Raw genomic sequence first — 20,225 nt, forward strand, 5'->3', positions numbered from 1 at the left:
TTTTTTTACTCATCCAAGATATCATTGGGACAAATCTTCTGAGCAAGTTTCATAAAGATCGGAAAATAAATGTGGCCTCTAGAGTGTTAACAAGGTTTTACTATAGCCATATAAGGAAAAATGCCCCGCCCCCTGGTGGCCATGTTTTTCAATCAACCGGCATCATTTTCTAACTCATCCAAGATATTATTGGGATGAATCTTTTGACCAAGTTTCATGAAGATCAGACAATAAATGTGGCCTCTAGAGTGTTAACACAAATTTACTATAGCCATATAAGGAAAAATGCCCCGCCCCTTGGCAGCCATGTTTTTCAAGCAAACGTTACCATTTTCAAACTCATCCAAGATATCATCAGAGACCAATCTTCTGACCAAATTTCCTGAAGATTGGACAATAAATGTGGCCTCTAGAGAGTTAACAAGGCAAATGTTGACCCCGCACAACGCACGACACACAACAGACGACGCACGACAGACAAAAGGCGATCACAAAAGCTCACCATAAGCACGTTGTGCTCAGGTGAGCTTAAAATAAATGTCTGTAAAAGAATACTTATTTCATCTTGTTTAAACTTTAAACACCTATACTGCATCTGTACACACCAACTGCATGCCCATATTTGGAAATCTAGATGAATTATAGAACTTTCATTTACCCCCAGGGGTGCAAATCAACTGGACAAAAGCCTAGCGTGGGGGTCGTTTGAAAAATTCAGTATATTTTTTTTTTAAGCATGGAAAGCCTACCTAAAATTAGCATGTAGTTTAGTGAAATGATGCTGATAAAGAAAATAATACATTAGATTATATTTGGAAAGATGCACATTACAGGTGCGCTACCTTAACTCTACAATCATTTTTATATATGTCTGCATGACATTTTGTGGTTTTTCAAAAAAAAATTGTTCGCAGACACAAAAATTCGTGGTTTTCTTATTTTGGAAAAAATGAAGTATTTTCACCAGTTATTTTCCGTAAGTTTTCTTTTTAATTTGTGGAGTGGTCAACCCAGGAAATCAACGAAAATGAATTGCCAACCAATTAAAATGATTTTGCAGTATTTTCAGACAGCTATTAAACAAAGGGCTCCGCCAGCTGCTGTCCCAATTCCCAAGGCTCTCTAAACCTCTGGTGGACAACCATGTGAGACTTGAGGTTTCCCTTCAGCGTGAACCGTTTCCCGCACGTATCACACTTGTACGGTTTCTCTCCAGTGTGGACCCTCATGTGCCTTACAAGGTCGGTCCTGAACTTGAATCCCTTACCGCAGACAGTGCATACATGTGCCTGGCCAGACAAAACATCTGAAAATACAACGATAAGAATATAATAGAATACCAACTCTGTTATAAGTTAATCACTCAACAAAAACTGGAGTGTTTTCTTTGCACATAAAACTTTATTCCACATAACATCTGAAAATACAACAATAAGATTAAATGTTAATCCCAACTCAGTTATAGGTTATTAAAACACAAAACAGTGACAGTGTTTTCTTTGCACATGAAACCTTATTCCTTATCCAAAATGAACAAATAAAGAAGCAAAATAAATAACATAGTCAATGTTAACTCTTGCATGTGAACCCATATTCAGCTTTTAAGTGAGTCAAATGTTAACTCTTGCATGTGAACCCATATTCAGCTTTCAAGTGAGTCACCATGTGAGTCTTCAAGTTTGCCTTGAGATTGAACCTTCTCTGGCAGATGCTACACTCATATGGTTTCTCTCCTGTATGGATTCTCATGTGACGCGTCAGTTCTGACCGGGCTCGGAATTTCTTCCCGCAGACTGTGCAGGGACAAACTCTGCCAGGCGTGTCAATGGCAACCAGGGTGACAGTGTCTGGGGTGGAATGGTTGTAAGAGATTACGCCTGGGAATACTGAAAATATAAAGCGCACACCTTGCTGCTGAGAGATACTCGTGTAAAATACAATCAGTATGATTAATACACAATATTCAGAATACATTTTTTAGCTTCAAAAATATTACAAATTATAAATAGTCTGCATTTTTTAATTTTTTATAACATGACTCCTGACACATGTATCATGGCAACTGACACTAGTTTCCTCTGCATATGTCCAACTAATTTGCATTTTTAAATTTTCTATCAATATGAAATTTCCTTTCGAAGATACATGTATGTGCCTCCTACAAAAACAAAAACATGCTGTACAAAATTTACAAAAGATTTAACATATTTACACACAAATATGCCAAAATAAAGTCCTTATCCCAACACACTGCATACTTAAGTAGTGTATTTCCATTCACATTCAGAAGACCACACTCAGTAGAACATACCATTTAAAGTGTGTCACCATTTTTCTGTAATCTTTGTTCAAATGTCAATCCTGTTGTGCATATGTGAAGGGAAACAATCCCAGTTTTCATTCCTGCACTTTTATACCCATACATTTACAAACTCACACATACTACAACATAATATTTTAACTCAAGATAAATCAACTAATGTACATGTATGTACATAAAAGCTTTTACTGAAAATCACATTTTATAAACAATTTCACAAGCACTTGGCAGTTTATGAAGAATCATCCCTATGTCATGCTCAGGTTATTAAAGTAATGTAATCAAAACAAAGTTCAAACACTTTACTTAAAATCATTTTTTTTATGTCTACATTAAATTTTGCGTTTTTTTTTTAAATGACTTTTTCGTGATCATAAAAATTAAAGAATTTTTATTTTTGGAAAAAAAATAGGTATTTTTTTCAGTCATTTCCTGTATATTCTTTTTAATTTGTGGCTCTGTCAACCCTAGAAATCAACGCAAATGAATTTTCCCACCAATAAAATGATTTTGCAGTATTTTCAGTCAGCTGTTAAACAAAGGGCTCTGCCAGCTGCTGTCCCCATTCCCATAGCCCTCTAGACCTCTGGTGGACAACCATGTGAGACTTGAGGTTTCCCTTCAGCGTGAACCGTTTACCACACGTATCACACTTGAATGGTTTCTCTCCAGTGTGGACCCTCGTGTGCCTTACGAAGTCCTTTCTGTTCTTGAACCCCTTACCGCAGACTGTGCATACATGTGGCTTGCCTGATAAAACATCTGAAAATACAACGATAAGAATTTAATAGAATACCAACTCTGTTATAAGTTATTCACGCAACAAAAACTGGAGTGTTTTCTTTGCACATAAAACTTTATTCCATATAGCATCTGAAAATACAACATTAAGAATAAAATTTTAACTCAGTTATAGGTTATTAAAACACAAAACAGTGAGTGTTTTCTTTGCACATGAAACTTTATTCCTTTTCCAAAATGAACAAATAAAGAAGCAAAATAAATAACATAGCCAAAGTTAACTCTTGCATGTGAACCCATATTCAGCATTCTTAATGGAAAATCAAGAACTGGTATAGAAATATGAATCACATCTCCATTTTAATTAAAGTTTAGATAGAGATATAGAGAATATTGTGTGAGTTTTGGATAAAGGTCAAGTTTATCATGCGAGGCTTAGAACCGATATAGCGCGAGACTTGCCACGCGCTTACATGGTTCAAGCCGAGCATGATAAACTTGATCTTTATCCAAAACTCACATAATATTCTAATTATCCTATTGTTTCATCCCTAATCTGATCTAAAAATAGCAATTGTATAAAGCTCATGTTAATACGATCGTTGTTATACTATTAATTTTCATCTGGTAATAGGATAAACAGGCTATAGGTTGTATAGGTTTGGTGCTTGATAACCGTCCATATACATGACCAATTATAAATAATTAAGTCAAATCTTAAATATGAGAATTGTCTAGACTTAGTTCCGAAAAATTTAAGATTTTATTTATGCCGATTAAGATCATTTCATCCCCTTCGTAAACTTGGTCAGAATGTCTTAAAGATATATTATTCATTTCTAACCAAACTATTTTTTACATATTTTTTTATCGGACAAGAGTTTTGACAGTTTCAGGAATATAACAGTACTTCAACAAATTGTATCAAAAATGTCCAAGGTCCGAAATCTTTCCCATGCGTTCCTATCTGAGCAACAATGTCTTAAGAAAAGAAATAATTTAATAGACATGGTTAATGCCAGGTTTGACTCAAAATTAACAAAATTACTGGATATTTTACTGTAAAGACTAATTTTCCTTTCAAGTCGCAAGTCTTAGACAGTTTGATGAATACCCGCCCAGGCATATCTCATGTTTTTGCATGCTGGGAAATGTGTCGTCTGCTAAAATGTCGTCTGCAAAATTTCTAAAATTAGCATTTTCTTCAAAAAAAAATCAAAGAATACTATCAGAATTAAGCAAACAGTTTGGATCCTGATGAGATGCCACGTTCTGTGGCGTCTCATCTGGATCCAAACTGTTTGCAAAGGCCTTCAAAATTCCGGTTCCAGCACTGAAAGAGTTAATGCAGGCCCAGGTACATGTATATGTCATTTCACACAAATTGATCCGAGTTTGAGTCCCCATGTCTTTTCATATGCAGCTTCAGTCCGTTCTTGAGACTGAACCTAGCCGCACACAGCTCACACGTGTAGGGTTTCTCTCCTGTGTGTACACGCATGTGTCGTACAAGCTCCGCGGGACGCACAAACTTCTTGTCACATACAGCGCAGCTGTGCCTCTTTGAATACGGAACATAGGGCACTGAAAGGTAAAAATGACTGTATTTCATTTCTAGGAGACAGCGTGTTTTTTTTTACCATTATGCGTTGCCCCGGGGATAGGTACAAATTAGTGTTTTCAATTCTATATTTATTATATTATAAGGTTCAACCCAAAGTACTGCATAGGGAATTTTAAAAAATGTTATTTAATCATTTTGTTAAGAATAAAAAAAAAATTGGAAACCTTCAATTGGGAAATTATACCAATGATCTAGGGAAAATATATACTTTTTGACATTGGGAAAGGGGCAGAATAATGGTCCCAAATTTAACAAAAAAACAACACTGGGAGATGTTGTTTAAGACGCTGAACATGGTCAATTGATTTGTTTTTTCCATGATTACATTGTACTTATATTGCCAGTTCAAATTGTTTGTCTGTGTGATACATGATGTGAGACATTGAAAAGATATCAACGTAGGCACGGGCAATATTTGTGAAACCTTGACAAGAAACTTTTCTGTACACAAATGTACAAGTAACATCAGTGTGAGCAGTCTATTTTTTAACACATGTACATGTAGGTGTAGTCTGTTATTTAAGTCAATTCAAGTCATGAAAAATTGTGAGCAGTCTGTGTTAAACACAGGTAGGTGTAATCTGCATAATTATAAAGTCAAATAAATTCCTGACAAATTGTGAGACAGACAATAGAAAATGCATCAAAAGACGTGTAACTTTCAAGTATTTGCTTCATTTATGTGTAACACACCTCAACACAGACATTTTGAGCCAGAGTGACATCTTCTGCATGACATTAACCTTCATGACAATCATTCAATGGCTATAGAAGATATGGAGCTTTTTCAAAAAACAATAAAGGCTAAATTATAGACCTTTAAATGTGACTTTAACCTTGAGCCAGTGTGACTGAATTAACATGTACATTTATGCCATGTGCACATCATCTCATTGACCTTAACATGGTAGCCAAATTTCACAAAAATCGTCTTAGCGAGTTGATCGTAATAACGAGGTGGTTGTTAAGAGAGTTTATACTGTATCAGGGAAATTCATTTCAGACACCTTAAAACTAAACTGAGAGTTTGGATGGACAAAATGGTGACTTTGAGCTCTTCTCTTTCAGGGAGGTAAAATAAATATTTTATGATATACGGATGAAGTAAACATTTAACAATTTAACCATATGAGTTTCAATACGCATATGTTGCATATCAATTAAAACCAAAACCTGGACTTCTAAAGTCAGTTATAATTGAACAGCCTACAACATTAACCCATTAATGCCAAGTGGACTCTCCCATCCTTCTAAATTGGATAAATTTATTTTCAAAATTTAGGGACATCTAGTATATATATATATTTCTATATTTAGAAATATATATTTCTATATTTAGAATATTTCTAACAGAAATTCCTTTAAGCAAACACCCCATCATGCAGCGTCTCATCTGGGTCTACGCTGTTTTCCAAGGCCTTTTTTGTAGACGCTAGGCATAAATGGGTTAAGAAACATATACAAGTTTAAATACATGTATATTTGTTGAGTTAAGTTTATAATTTTTTACATGATGATAAAACAATAACACAATTATGTTATCCATAACAACAATCAACAATGACATCAATAAGTATGAGATTGATCTGTTTACCACAAATATTACATACTAATCAAGCCTGTAGATCTGCATGTTAACGATTACATCGTTTGCTAATCACAGACTTTTAGCATGACTAAAACATAATGCTAATACAACAGTAATGAAAGATACCATTATCTAATGTATACTGAGTTTTTTACATACTGAATTATAAATATTGATTGATCAATTGAAAACAGGTTTAATTTGATTGGACAGAGCACATGTTTTCACACTGTTGCACCCCTTTAATTAAAACCAGGTAGCTAATTGGTAACAAAAAAACGGTAAGAGAGGACCATAAAACAAAATACGAAGGCGCAAGTGGGAAATTAGGCAACTAAGCCATTATCACCAAAGTGTCACCGGTACCTGATGAGTAAACAACAAATAACCCTATTTATTACAGTCTGCTAATGATGTCTGGAATGCAGATCAACAACAAAATATATAATAAGGAACACAGTGCGCATATCAAATTATTCATATTGTTTGATCAGGCATTCGGATCCTCTTTTACGAATTCTTGACCTGTATCTGGATATCCAAATATCCAGATATCCGTTGCCATCACTAATATTTATACACAAACTTCATCAAAAAGATCCTTTTCCTGAGTTAAAGCTATCACAATATAGCACATTATTCAGTAAACTGTTCCCTATTGGGTTCTGAACATGTAGCGTTGGCCTCGGTCAACTGGAAGCTACTAAATTCTAAACGTGGATTGTTCGTCATCTTCCTAAAAGGGCATGCCAGTCGGTCATGTCGCACCATAGCATCATGACGTGCAAATGTTTTGCCGCACCTGCACACAAATGGTCTTTCACCAGTGTGAGTCAATAAGTGTCGCTTGAAATGAACGGAGGAAATGTCTTTCCCGCACTCTTCGCAGGTTTTGTAAATAACAGGTCGATTCACTGCAAAATAAAATATTTTATATTATCAAGCATTGTCTCAAAATTGACTTAATGAATTCAGCAAACTATTTTTACAACTTTCTGTCAAAGAAAAGTGCAACACCAGGTGGTTTTCCGCTATGTAAAAAAGGCTGTAAAACAGACCCGATCTGAAAGCAAAGGGACCTACATGTATTTCAAACAGAAAGTTAAATAGAAAACACACTTTCCAAAAAAAAAAAATTTTTTTTAAGAAAGAAGTTTAAAGTATATAACTATAGTTTATATGATATTTTCACAAAACAGCCAGGAAAAGGCCTGATGTGTCAATATTCGTTGATTAATAAATCTCCATTGGTTCCATTTTGTCTATAAAAAAATCCCAAGTTTGCCATTGTATTGATTAAAAAAATCCCCATTTGACCAGACTCCTTTTCCCAAACTGGCTAGAAAAAAACCTGAATGCTGAGAAAAATACAACACCAATCAATATGGTACCAATACTGTAACACTAATTGGTATTATAATACCTGGTGTTAAACCAGTAAATACTTATGTGAAGTTATCATATGTACTAGGCAGCTAAACATTCAGTGATGAAAAGAAGACTTTTTAGACAATGGAAGTCAATATAAAACATTGTCATGTAAGGAGAGCTTTGTAAGAAAACAAGGACAGTTCCCCCCAAAATATTCATGTGCCCCATACAATGAGAAAATTTCACCACATGTGTGCCAAGCCATTGAAAGATCACTTCAACCATTGCCTATGTGGAACATTGACCCCTCAGTTTTACCATGACTTTTGAATTACTGACCTGGTTAAAATCATTTCAATGATTTCAGATTTTATAAACATGATGGCTTTAATGTTTTAGCAAATTCAAACCACAGTGCAAATGTAGACCATTGACCATAAAGTTTTAACATGAACTTTCAGGGCCCTTGTTTGCTATAAACCTTCGATTAAATGTATATTTATGTAAATTACATTAAAATATAGCAATTTTAAATGTTGAAAGGTTGGTTAAAAGATCTTCTAAAATTCCCCTTTTCGCCCAAAACGACGCGAAATTCCCCCCTCTAAGAGCCCCTGCCCCAATCCCCCAAAATGTAGCAAGGCCCCTGACTTTGGTTAGAGTCCAGAATACTGTTTCATGCACAAACCAAAATGTCTTACTGGATGTAAATTTGTTGCATGTTTTTCTTCATTTTTTATAAATCTTCTATCTATTGCCACGTTAAAGCTTTCACAAGCAATCACAAATCTGACATTTGTGTGGCCTTGAACAATTGACCAGTGAACCAATAATGTGCACAACAAGCTGTGTCTTTTAGGCAACCATTTGCTTAATCTAAACAAAATTCTCCCTTTTTAACCAAGAAAAGCAAGTGTGAGCAACAGACAAATGGATGAATAAATGAGAAATATGAACAATCATAATTGTATACACCCCCAGAAATAATTTTAATAAGGTTTGGGCAAAATAGCCCTAGCCTTTATATAGCAAAAAACTAATCTGAGAAACAAAAATTTGGGATAATACCGATACGGGAAAACCATTTCAATTGGGGAAAAATTGATGAATCTAACAAAATTTATCTAGGTGGATGTAGCCTTTATTTGGTTATAGAATAAGGAAAGTCCTTTCCCTCAATTTTTGCCAGATGCATGAAGTTCTTAATAATAATAATACTTTTAAAGTTATTGACAGAATTACAAGCAACACATCATTTGTTGTGAATTCAAATGGGTGTACTGTATAAAAATAATCACACACATAAACAGTCTCTCATATCTGTTGCAATCCTAACCATGTGCTAGTTTTGTTTAGTTGTGTACATGAACAACATGAACAACTTTATAGTAGGACTAGCAAAACCCAATGACTGCAGGGTTATCAGCTTCCTTCCTGACCAATGACTGCATGGTTATCAGCTTCTTTCCTAACCAATGACTGCAGGGTTATCAGCTTCCTTCCTGACCAATGACTGCAAGGTTATCAGCTTCTTTCCTGACAAATGACTGCAGGGTTATCAGCTTCCTTCCTGACCAATGACTGCAGGGTTATCAGCTTCTTTCCTGACCAATGACTGCATGGTTATCAGCTTCTTTCCTGACCAATGACTGCAGGGTTATCAGCTTCTTTCCTGACCAATGACTACAGGGTAATCAGCTTCTTTCCTGACCAATGACTGCATGGTTATCAGCTTCCTTCCTGACCAATGACTGCAGGGTTATCAGCTTCTTTCCTGACCAATGACTACAGGGTAATCAGCTTCTTTCCTGACCAATGACTGCATGGTTATCAGCTTCCTTCCTGACCAATGACTGCAGGGTTATCAGCTTCCTTCTTTATGACTTCTTTCTTCCCTTCTTCTTCCAGGAATACAGTTTACTAGTTCAGACATGCCAGCAGTGTTAAGTTTTATGGCAATAGTTGTGATAAAAACTGCTGGAAAACATGTCATGTCAACAAATTTGCAACAAATCAACTGAATCATGTAAAACAAATAAGAAAAATCAATCTGCAACCAGATAATAAACATGTGAGCAACATGTCTAAGACATTTTCTCCATTATACAATGTTATACATATACATATAAGTGCAAATAGCAGGTGAATAAGACAGTGCATCAATAAAATACCACAAATGCTCATACAGAACAAAGTTCAAAACATTACCACTAATATTAAGGATATACATGTATGTGGGAGTGAATTGCGTTTATAACATTTTTCTATGGTTATAATGAACCAAAAGAGATTTAGATAGATTTCAAAACTAGAAGTAATATTACCCGAGTTTCAACATCTCAGAGGTCAAATGAGATTTTAAGTGGTTAAGATACTGAGGTCCACAGTTATTGTGTTTCTCAATATTGGTTTAATGCTTTTCATGCTTGCAAATATTGCTTTGTTTGAATATAAATATAAACACTTTGCAAATAATACTCAGGCCTTGAAGAATTTTTCCAGAGCCACTCGCCCTGCAGGGCGAGTAGGCCTCACAATCCACTCGCCCTCCACTTTAATCTACTCGCCCTGCATTAAAAAAAATATATCTATATTTATAGTTATGATCGATCGGAACCTTTTTGTAAACTTAAACTATCATGTGACTTTGTCTCATTGTAATAAACAAACATCTATAAGTCAATCCTATTGTTGCATTTATTTTGCAAAAAAACAATTAATACGAACTTTTACTGAAAGACACGCTTGATTGACAAATGGTTACAATATGGTAAATTATGGCTAAGGCTTCTGATCACGAATTATTCTGATTATAAATAATTATTTTTTCTGTTTATTTTTTGTATTGATATTTACATTAAAATGAAATTTTATTCCTCACGGAATGACAAATATATTTAACTGTTTTTTTCATTTTTATTCGATTAGCTAAGAGCACTGACACCTACGAAAAGAGCGCAGCCGATTTCGATAATTATTTTTACTGTGCCTGTGACGTGATTTTACATTGTCAAAACGAAAGTGCAGTTTCTTTGTGTACTAAACCTATTTTTTGTTCGTTCGAAAAAAAATCGCAATTTGTATCGATGTGGCGGGAGTTCTGGAACTGAATTTATATTTCTCAACTTGAAAAACAGCACTCGCCAGGTTGGTCGAGTATTTGACAAACTTTACTTGCCCGACCGTCAACTAATATACCCATATGCGAGCGGTCGAGTGGATTCTTCAAGGCCTGATACTATTTGTATTATTCTGATATAACACACATTTTTGAATTTCAATTGAAGTTTGCATCACAAATGTCAATGATGGAATGCAGATCATTTGCAAGACACGAAAAGTTAAAAGTTAAAGTGCAAAATGCTCGCTTCAAAAAGCAGGGTTCTGCTTTGATTCCATGTCCTGAATGTACAATATATGTGCATGATAAGTGCTAAACATAACAATGTACAAATGACATCTCAATTGTTGATACATGTGTACATATGAAAGTATATATAGGTAAACAATGATACATTTCAATAAATGGAAAACATAAAATGTTATTTTTTGCACAACGCTAAATATTTTTACCTTTTCTTTTGGCAAAAAAGTTCAAGTTAACTTCTTTAACAACACTGCATACCTTTGACACATGATCATTGTCCTGCAGGGCTTTCTTTCATTTTTTACTGCAGGCCTTATAAACACGAAGGCAAGAGAAAGGCCCGCATTTCTATCAAAATAATTTATTTGAAATTATGTATTTTCCCCCAACTTTCAAGTCTACCTTGGGACTTTGTTTGCCCTTTCGCTGGTTTGTCTACATTTACATGTACATGTAGCAGATTTAGCAGACAGGACTTAAGCAGACAACGGTTCACCTTCGTAGACCAATAACAAACCTATCATGTTTTTTAAATATACTTTTACAATATACTATCAGACATATTTAAATTAGAACATAACAGTATTTTTTCTGCTGCTGCTGGACTCAACTGTGGATGATATCATTTACCCATAATCAGTGCGGGTGAATGCCTAATATGATTCAAGTTTACGGCACCAAATAGCAGTTAAAGCGATTCTTTAAACTCTTTGTCAAGAGATCTTTTAAATAAGGCCAAAACTAAGCATGCATAAAAATTGCACAACTACATCTACATACACAATAAAACTATACATATACATACACAATACAACTATACATAGGTGTTAGCTTAGAAACACTTCCAACATAAAAAAATCCAAATCAAAAATTTCATCCAAAATTCTTTTCATTTTTTAAGTTCCAGCACACATTTTTGTTGACATTTCAAACACGGATATTGATAGAATTTTAGCAGAGAACAAATAGCACACTTATGTACATGTGTATTTAGTATAAAGATAAACAAGCAACAGGCTTATTAAGCTGTTGCTTTGTAGATGCTCTCAAAACTTGACACCAATATTTATAGGTTGAGATTACCTGTAATCATCTTTCCAGAAGATTAAGGGGACATCGCATGCACCAATACAGCACTGAGTGATTTCATAACACGCAGACAAGTCACAGACATTTCCTTAATTAACATATTGTAATTTTCCATTTTTCTGCTAGTTCTTCTCCAAAATCACCCATAGTATATCCAAAATAGCAATAATTCTGACAAAATAAGGTATAATTGGCTACAGAAAATTTTAAGCCAATGGGAGTCCTTTTACTTGGTACTTAAAAAAATGTGTTTCCTTGTCAAGTAGCTCGTGCTACAACTGATATTAGATCTTTTTCAAATATGCTCAACACCTGGAACATGAAATCTACGACCTGGTGTCAAATTCTGATCAACATCAATGAAAACAGATCAATGCACTTACTGTATCCTCCTGGTTGGCTCCCTGAAACGTCCAACGAGCTCCCAGTGGCCCCTGTAGGGTCAAAGGTCAAGGACACACTGGGGTCCCACAAGTCCTGGCCCCCAAACGACTGGCCAGGCTCTACTCCAGTAATCTCAAGATCAATGTCAGATTCTTCCAAAGATTCCAGCTTTACGTCTTCACCACTATCGAGTCCTACCCTACCACCCTCAGTATGCTCGAGATCCCCTATATCACCGGGAGCCTGGTTTGAAGAATCCGAACTGCCCATTCCGACTTGTTCACTAGTATTAGCACCAGAATCTGACACACTGTCACTTGATCTGATCCTTGTCTCATTGGCCTCAAGTTCTGAACCACTCTGATATGAGGGTCCATCGTTTCGTGATGGTTCAACTTTGACCCTGGGTGAATTGCCTGCTACAACCCCTGGCTGACCTGTCCCGTTGTTTTGGGGCCCTGTTCCTAGATTAGGGGCAGTGGGCCTGCGAGGTCTGTTAACAGGGTATGGTTGGTGCCTGGGGGCCTGATACCTTGGCGAGAACTGGCGGGGAGATCTGGTAAACTGGGGTCCAGGGTTAAACATCAACTGCTGCTGTAGTTCTTGCTGTTTCTGCTGTTGCTGTAGCAACAGTTCTTGTTCCAGTTTTTCTCGTGCTTGTTTCTCTCTTTCAAGTTTTCTTCTGTGATGGTCTAGAGTGACATGCATAACAATTGGTAATTAATTATTTTTGATAACAAAAACCTAACAAAAGTGTTGAATGCCATCAAATGTTGCTTTGACTCAAAATTGCAACCTTGACCTTCAATGTTGGGGAAACAGAAAGTTCTTTTTATGTTATTTAATGAACAACAGGAATCTATTTGATCTTTTTTAAATTGGTTCATTACAATAAATGTTACACAAATAATTATAATTTGAACACAAAGTCAAACAAAGGGCAAAAACTCCATAAATATCAAAGAAAGAGATATGATACTTGACGTCTGAACTTCTTCTAAAAATATGCCATGATCGTATGAAACTACCTCTGAATCCCTTTACCTTTTGAGTAATGATCTATCCATTAAAATGACACTATATTATTGAGCTCTGCATCAGAAAAATACCATGGCATTAACTCTTAAAACACTGAAGAGAGAGTTCTAGTTCTTGCACTCTGCACTAACCCACATGGTTCTTTATAGATAAGTTAAGTTTCGTCCTAATATCTTCAATTGTATTATACATATATAAGTAAAGAGTGCATAAGAAAATTCACAAAGGACAATAACTCTGTAAATATTCAAGAAAGTGTTATGGTACTTTACTCTGAATGTCCTCTCAAGGTTTTTGATCAATCAAAAAAGCTTTATTTTAATCCATTTATACTTTCCAAATTATGTTATTATGTTCTGCATGAAACAAATAAGCAAAGGACAACAATTTACCCCATTCTCAAAATAATGAAAACAAACACTGTTGACTATATGAAGGTTCATTTGAATACCTTCAATACTGGCATAGCAATGCTTCACACAATACACAAATAATACAAGAGATGTTTGTTAAACATGCATTTTTGAGAAAATCATGGGCAATAGCGCTTGTAATGATTTGGCTGGTTATTTAACCTGGCCTGCATTCAATACTTATGAACATTTTCGGAAAGATTGGACCAAAAAGATTGGAGACAATCGGATGAAAACTTGTGGAGTTAGAGAAACAAAATCATCTACTCCAAAGCAGCAATTGAGATTATGCTTGTTATTTAACTTCGTGTCCTTTTTTGCTAATTAACATTTTCAGAAAATGAAAGACGATCTAATGTAAACTGATTGAGAAAGAGAGCTGAAATCATGGTAAAGCCGTCTGGTATGCTTTGACTGAATATAGTACTTGGCCCACATCAGTGTTTTTTTATCATTTAGGGATTGGGGCTTGGGCCTTTGGGTTGGGAAATATTGTGTCCTTTTGACTAAAATTGGGAAATTTATTTGGTTGATTTTATGCCTATAAATACTGTAAAATTGATAATCCCATTGACTTCAATATTAAAATGTCTAAGTCTCAACTTATTGAGCTGGATTTGGAGATGAATGAGACATTTAGACTTATTAAAAACCTTCAATTGGCATATTTTAAGTCCCATTTGGGAAAAATATATAGTGTTTTTCTTTTGGGAATGGGTTCCCATACCAGACCCAAATTGGAATATTTAAAAAAAACTGTACATTCAAGGCTTACTAACATTCTGAGAAAGTTTGGTGACATTTTGATGACAAGAGGGCCAAGATGGCCCTAGTTCGCTCACCTGAGAGGAGTAGGTTCATTCAATCTTTACCAAATGTCAAACTTGACCTAGATATTGTCCAGACAAACATCCTGGTCAAGAATCATCATTATTTCATCTACGAGTCATGATCAATGTACCTATGAAGTTTCATGATCCTAGGCGTAAGCATTCTTGAGGTATCATCCCAAAACCATTTTTCTAAGTTGAGTCACTGTGACCTTGACAGCCATTGTGTGAATACATTTTTTGGCACTGACCTTGACCTTTGACCTAGTGACCTGATAATCAATAAGGGTCATCTGCGAGTCATGATCAATATACCTATGAAGTTTCATGAACCCAGGCATAAGCGTTCTTGAGTTATCATCCAGAAACCATTTTACTATTTCAGGTCACCGTGACCTTGACCTTTGACCTTGTGACCTGAAAATCAATAGGGGTCATCTGCAAGTCATGATCATTGTACCTATGAAGTTTCATGATCCTAGGCATAAGTGTTCTTTAGTTATCATCCAGAAACCATTTTACTATTTCAAGTCACCGTGACCTTGACCTTTGACCTAGTGACCTGAAAATCAATAGGGGTCATCTGCGAGTCATGATCATTGTACCTATGAAGTTTCATGATCCTAGGCATAAGCGTTCTTGAGTTATCATATGGAAACCATTTTACTATTTTGGGTCACAGTGACCTTCACCTTTGACCTAGTGACCTGAAAATCAATAGGGGTCATCTGCGAGTCATGATCAATGTACCTATGAAGTTTCATGATCCTAAGCCTAAGCATTCTTGAGTTATCATCAGGAAACCATTTTACTATTTCTGGTCATCGTGACCTTGACCTTTGACCTAGTGACCTGAAAATCAATAGGGGTCATCTGCGAGTCATGATCAATGTACCTATGAAGTTTCATGATCCTTGGCATAAGCGTTCTTGAGTTATCATCCGGAAACCATCTGGTGGACGGACGGACCAACATGAGCAAAACAATATACCCCCTCTTCTTCGAAAGGGGGGGGTGGGCATAATGAGAAAACTGACCCCTCCCAGCAGCCATGTTATTCAACTGACCGGAACCATTTTTGAACTCAACTCTCGTATCAAGGAAACAAATGTTCTGAGCAAATTTCATGAAAATTGGGCCAAAAATGTGACTTCTACTATGTCACATGTTTTCACTATATACATGTAGAAAAAAATGCCCCGCCCACTGGCGGCCATGTTTGTTTTTTCACCGATCCCGACCATTTTCAAACTCGTCCGAGATATCAATAAAACCAATGTTTTTACCAACTTTCATGATGATTGGGCAAAAATTGTGACTGCTAGAGTGTTTACAAGGTTTCTCTGTAGACAAATAGGGAAAACTGCCACTATATACAGAGAAAAATGCCCCGCCCACTGGCGGCCATGTTTTTTCACCGATCTCAACCATTTTCGAACTCGTCGGAGACATCAATTGAACCGATGTTTTGACCAACTTTCATGATGATTGGGCAAAAATTGTGACTTCTAGAGTGTTTACAAGGTTTCTCTATAGCCAAATAAGGAAAACTTCCCCTCTTACTGGCGGCCATGTTTTTCAACGGATTGGAACCACTTTTGAACGCAACCAAGATATCATTAAGACAAACATTTTGACAAAGTAACATGAAGATTGGACATGAAATGTGACTTCTACAGTGTTTACAAGGTTTTTCTTTTTTTTTACCTAATGACCTAGTTTTTGACCCAGCACAACCCAGTTTCGAACTTGGCCGAGATTTCATTGGGACAAAGCTTCTGACCAAGTTTCATGAAGATGGGACAAGGAATGTGGCATCTAGAGTGTTTACTAGCAAATGTTAACAGACGGGCGGACATACGACGGACAAAGACCGGTCACAAAAGCTCACCTGAGCAATCAGTTGAGCTAAAAACTGGTTGAATAACAGAGTGAACAACTCATCAAATATGGCCATATTTCGAAAGATTAAAGAGCAATAACTCCAAAGCACCTGTTGAGACAGCAAAGGCTAATCTGGGATGACACCCTAAGCACATGCATAAAGCCCCATTTTCCAGATGTCCAATATGAGATCACTTCAATTTCAATAACTGTTATAAATGTAAACTGCAATTGATAAAGAAAAATTATGCCAGGCCTAATATTAATGTTTAATATTAAGACCCCCATTTACCTTTGAGACAGAAGCCGAGGAACTGTGACTTGACCTCCTCGTTGTCCTGCAGGAAGGACTTCCCCGACTGGGAGCCCAGGTGACTCAGTGTGCCATCACTGACGCTGGCTGTCAGGATCACTGACTCCTCATCTGTGTGCACAGCCAGCTGCTCCACCTGGTCCATGCCAAAGGGAAATGACTCTTTGGTTTGCAAATTTCATCACAGTTATCCTTGTTAGTTGACCTACATGTTAGTACATGATGGATCAAAGCTTAAAGCTTTATTTACCACCAAACAAAACATTTTGCTCATATATACATGTATATATATATTTAGTGTACAATATTTTGCAATTTTTACCTTGTCTGTTTACAATCACCTTATTTAAATAAATTGGCAAATCAACATGATCATCAGGGCCCACCTTCAGCAAGTGACTCCCTCTTGTTACCACAATTTAAATGACATACTGAAATATTTTTTGGGCCAAAATGAGAAATCAACGAATTGACATGTCCATAAAATTTTCATTATTTGAAAAACAAAAAACCTTCATGCCGACAAGTATAAAGAATTTTGCAAGATTCAACAATATCAGGTAAGTATTTCCTACCAGATTTAGCAATATCAGGTAAGTATTTCCTACCAGATTCAGCAATATCAGGTATTTCCTACCAGATTCAGCAATATCAGGTATTTCCTACCAGATTCAGCAACATCAGGTAAGTATTTCCTACCAGATTCAACAACATCAGGTAAGTATTTCCTACCAGATTCAGCAAAATCAAGTAAGTTTTTCCTACCAGATTCAGCAATATCAGGTATTTCCTACCAGATTAAGCAATATCAGGTAAGTATTCCTACCAGATTCAGCAATATCAGGTAAGTATTTCCTACCAGATTCAGCAATATCAGGTATTTCCTACCAGATTCAGCAACATCAGGTAAGTATTTCATACCAGATTCAGCAATATCAGGTAAGAATTTCCTACCAGATTCAGCAATATCAGGTATTTCCTACCAGATTCAGCAATATCAGCTAAGTATTTCCTAAAAGATTCAACAACCTCAGGTAAGTATTTTCTACCAGATTCAGCAATATCAGGTAAGTATTTCCTACCAGATTCAGCAATATCAGGTAAGTATTTCCTACCAGATTCAGCAATATCAGGTAAGTATTTCCTACCAGATTCAGCAATATCAGGTAAGTATTTCCTACCAGATTCAACAATATCAAGTTAGTATTTCTTACTAGATTCAACAATATAAGGTAAGTATTTCCTACCCGATTCAACAATATCAGGTTAGTATTTCCTACCAGATTCAACAATATCAGGTTAGTATTTCCTACAAGATTAAACAATATCAGGCAAGTATTTCCTACTAGATTCAACAATATCAGGTTAGTATTTCCTACTAGATTCAACAATATCAGGTAAGTATTTCCTACCAGTTGTTGTATCTGGCTGCGGACAACTGCCTTCAGGATGACCTTGTACCCAGGTATTTCCTTGATCACATCAAGGTCACTGCTTCCCATGGTGACACTAGCAGAAAAACACAACAGACTCGTGCATATAGAACAGAACAGTTTATTTTTTACTTAAGCATGTGAAGTTTAACGTCATTAACATACATATAAAATAACAGCATGCGTTGAAGCACACACAAAACACGTCACATCATTTTAAGGAACAGTTAATGAAAATAAACAGTATATAAACATATTTCGTGAACATATTTTGTAAAAATGTCTCATTGACAAGGTTCATTACTTCATACACAGTGATCACACAATGTTATACGTACAGTTTTACAATTTTAGCAATAATTACATAATTCTGACCTTATTTTCTCTGTAAACAAGAGATGCGTTCGTCAGAAACACAATGCCCCCTATTGCGCCGCTTTGAAAAAAAAATAATAATTTTTTTTACCTTTGACCTTGAAGGATGACCTTTACCCTGAACTTTCACCACTCAAAATGTGCAGCTTTATGAGAACGCCGCTTTGAAATATTATTTTTTTACCTTTGACCTTGAAGGATGACCTTGACCTTGAAGGATTACCTTGACCTTGAACTTCCACCACTAAAAATGTGCAGCTTCATGATAACACCGCTTTGTAAAAAAAATAATAGACCTTTGACCTTGAAGGATGACCTTGACCTTGAAGGATGACCTTGACCTTGAACTTCCACCACTCAAAATGTGCAGCTTTATGAGAACGCCGCTTTGAATTTTTTATTTTTTTTACCTTTGACCTTGAAGGATGACCTTGACTTTGATGGATAACCTTGACCTTGAACTTCCACCACTCAAAATGTGCAGCTTCATGAGAACACTGCTTTGAAATTTGTATTTTTTTACCTTTGACCTTGAAGGATGACCTTGACCTTGAACTTCCACCACTCAAAATGTGCAGCTTCATGAGATACACATGCATGCCAAATATCAAGTTGCTATCTTCAATATTTAAAAAGTTATGGCCAATGTTAAAGTTTTCGGACGGACAGACGCCATATATTTGACATTTGACCTTGAAGGATGACCTTCACCTTTCACCACTAAAAATGTTCAGCACCGTGAGATACACTTTTTGGACGGACAGATGCCGTAAATTTGACATTTGACCTTAAAGGATGACCTTTACCTTTCACCACTCAAAATGTGCAGCTCCATGAGATACACATGCATGCCAAATATCAAGTTGCTATCTTCAATAGTGAAAAAGTTATGGCCAATGTTAAAGTTTTTTTCAGACGGAAGGACAGACTGACTGACATACTGACACACTGACATACTGACGGACAGTTCAACTGCTATATGCCACCCTACCGGAGGAATAAAAATGTATTATTAATCTATTGTTTTACACTGCATATACATGACATTTTCCCTTATTTTAAAGCATTTAAAACTTAACATGGCTAGGTTTCTTAACACAGTTTTGTTTGAACTATTAAGTAGTTTGATAAACATAATTATTTGGCCGGATTCTATAATATTTTGCAAATTAATGCATTCCTAACATCATTATAATACGGACATTTAAGAACAAAGCGAAATTCATCCTTAATGTCATTTAGATAACATTCATGTAATAATAAATATGCATTTGCCTTGATCTCTTTCAATATTCTGGTGTCTGCCTGTTTCTATAGATAATTTGTGAGACGACAAACGTAATAAAGCAATAATGTTCCTATGTTTTTTATTTTCAACAATATCAAGATATAATGATCTTTCAAATACTGGTTTCAGTATATTAACTGGTGATGAACAAGTATGATTAACTGGTA

The 20,225-nt window shown here is 35.8% G+C and overlaps 1 protein-coding gene and 1 long non-coding RNA gene across 2 annotated transcripts in view; both read right to left on the minus strand.

Moving 5' to 3' along the window:
- LOC127857353 (zinc finger protein 768-like) overlaps positions 1 to 20,225 on the minus strand; it is a 62,365-nt gene that overhangs the window by 37,233 nt on the left and 4,907 nt on the right. Inside the window, exons 2-4 of the mRNA XM_052393753.1 lie at positions 18,375 to 18,471; positions 16,942 to 17,098; positions 12,484 to 13,176 (exon numbers count right to left, since the gene is read on the minus strand). Coding sequence (XP_052249713.1) covers positions 12,484 to 13,176; positions 16,942 to 17,098; positions 18,375 to 18,464 — 940 coding nt within the window. The 5' untranslated portion in view covers positions 18,465 to 18,471. The remainder of the gene's footprint in view (positions 1 to 12,483; positions 13,177 to 16,941; positions 17,099 to 18,374; positions 18,472 to 20,225) is intronic.
- LOC127856959 (uncharacterized) lies at positions 1,285 to 2,274 on the minus strand. Its single transcript, XR_008038266.1, has 3 exons — positions 2,259 to 2,274; positions 1,769 to 1,886; positions 1,285 to 1,306 (listed from the first exon to the last, which is right to left on the minus strand). It is a non-coding gene; the product is annotated as an uncharacterized LOC127856959 (long non-coding RNA).

Source organism: Dreissena polymorpha, chromosome 14 (genome assembly GCF_020536995.1).
Source record: "Dreissena polymorpha isolate Duluth1 chromosome 14, UMN_Dpol_1.0, whole genome shotgun sequence".
Classification (NCBI taxonomy): Eukaryota; Metazoa; Mollusca; class Bivalvia; order Myida; family Dreissenidae; genus Dreissena; species Dreissena polymorpha.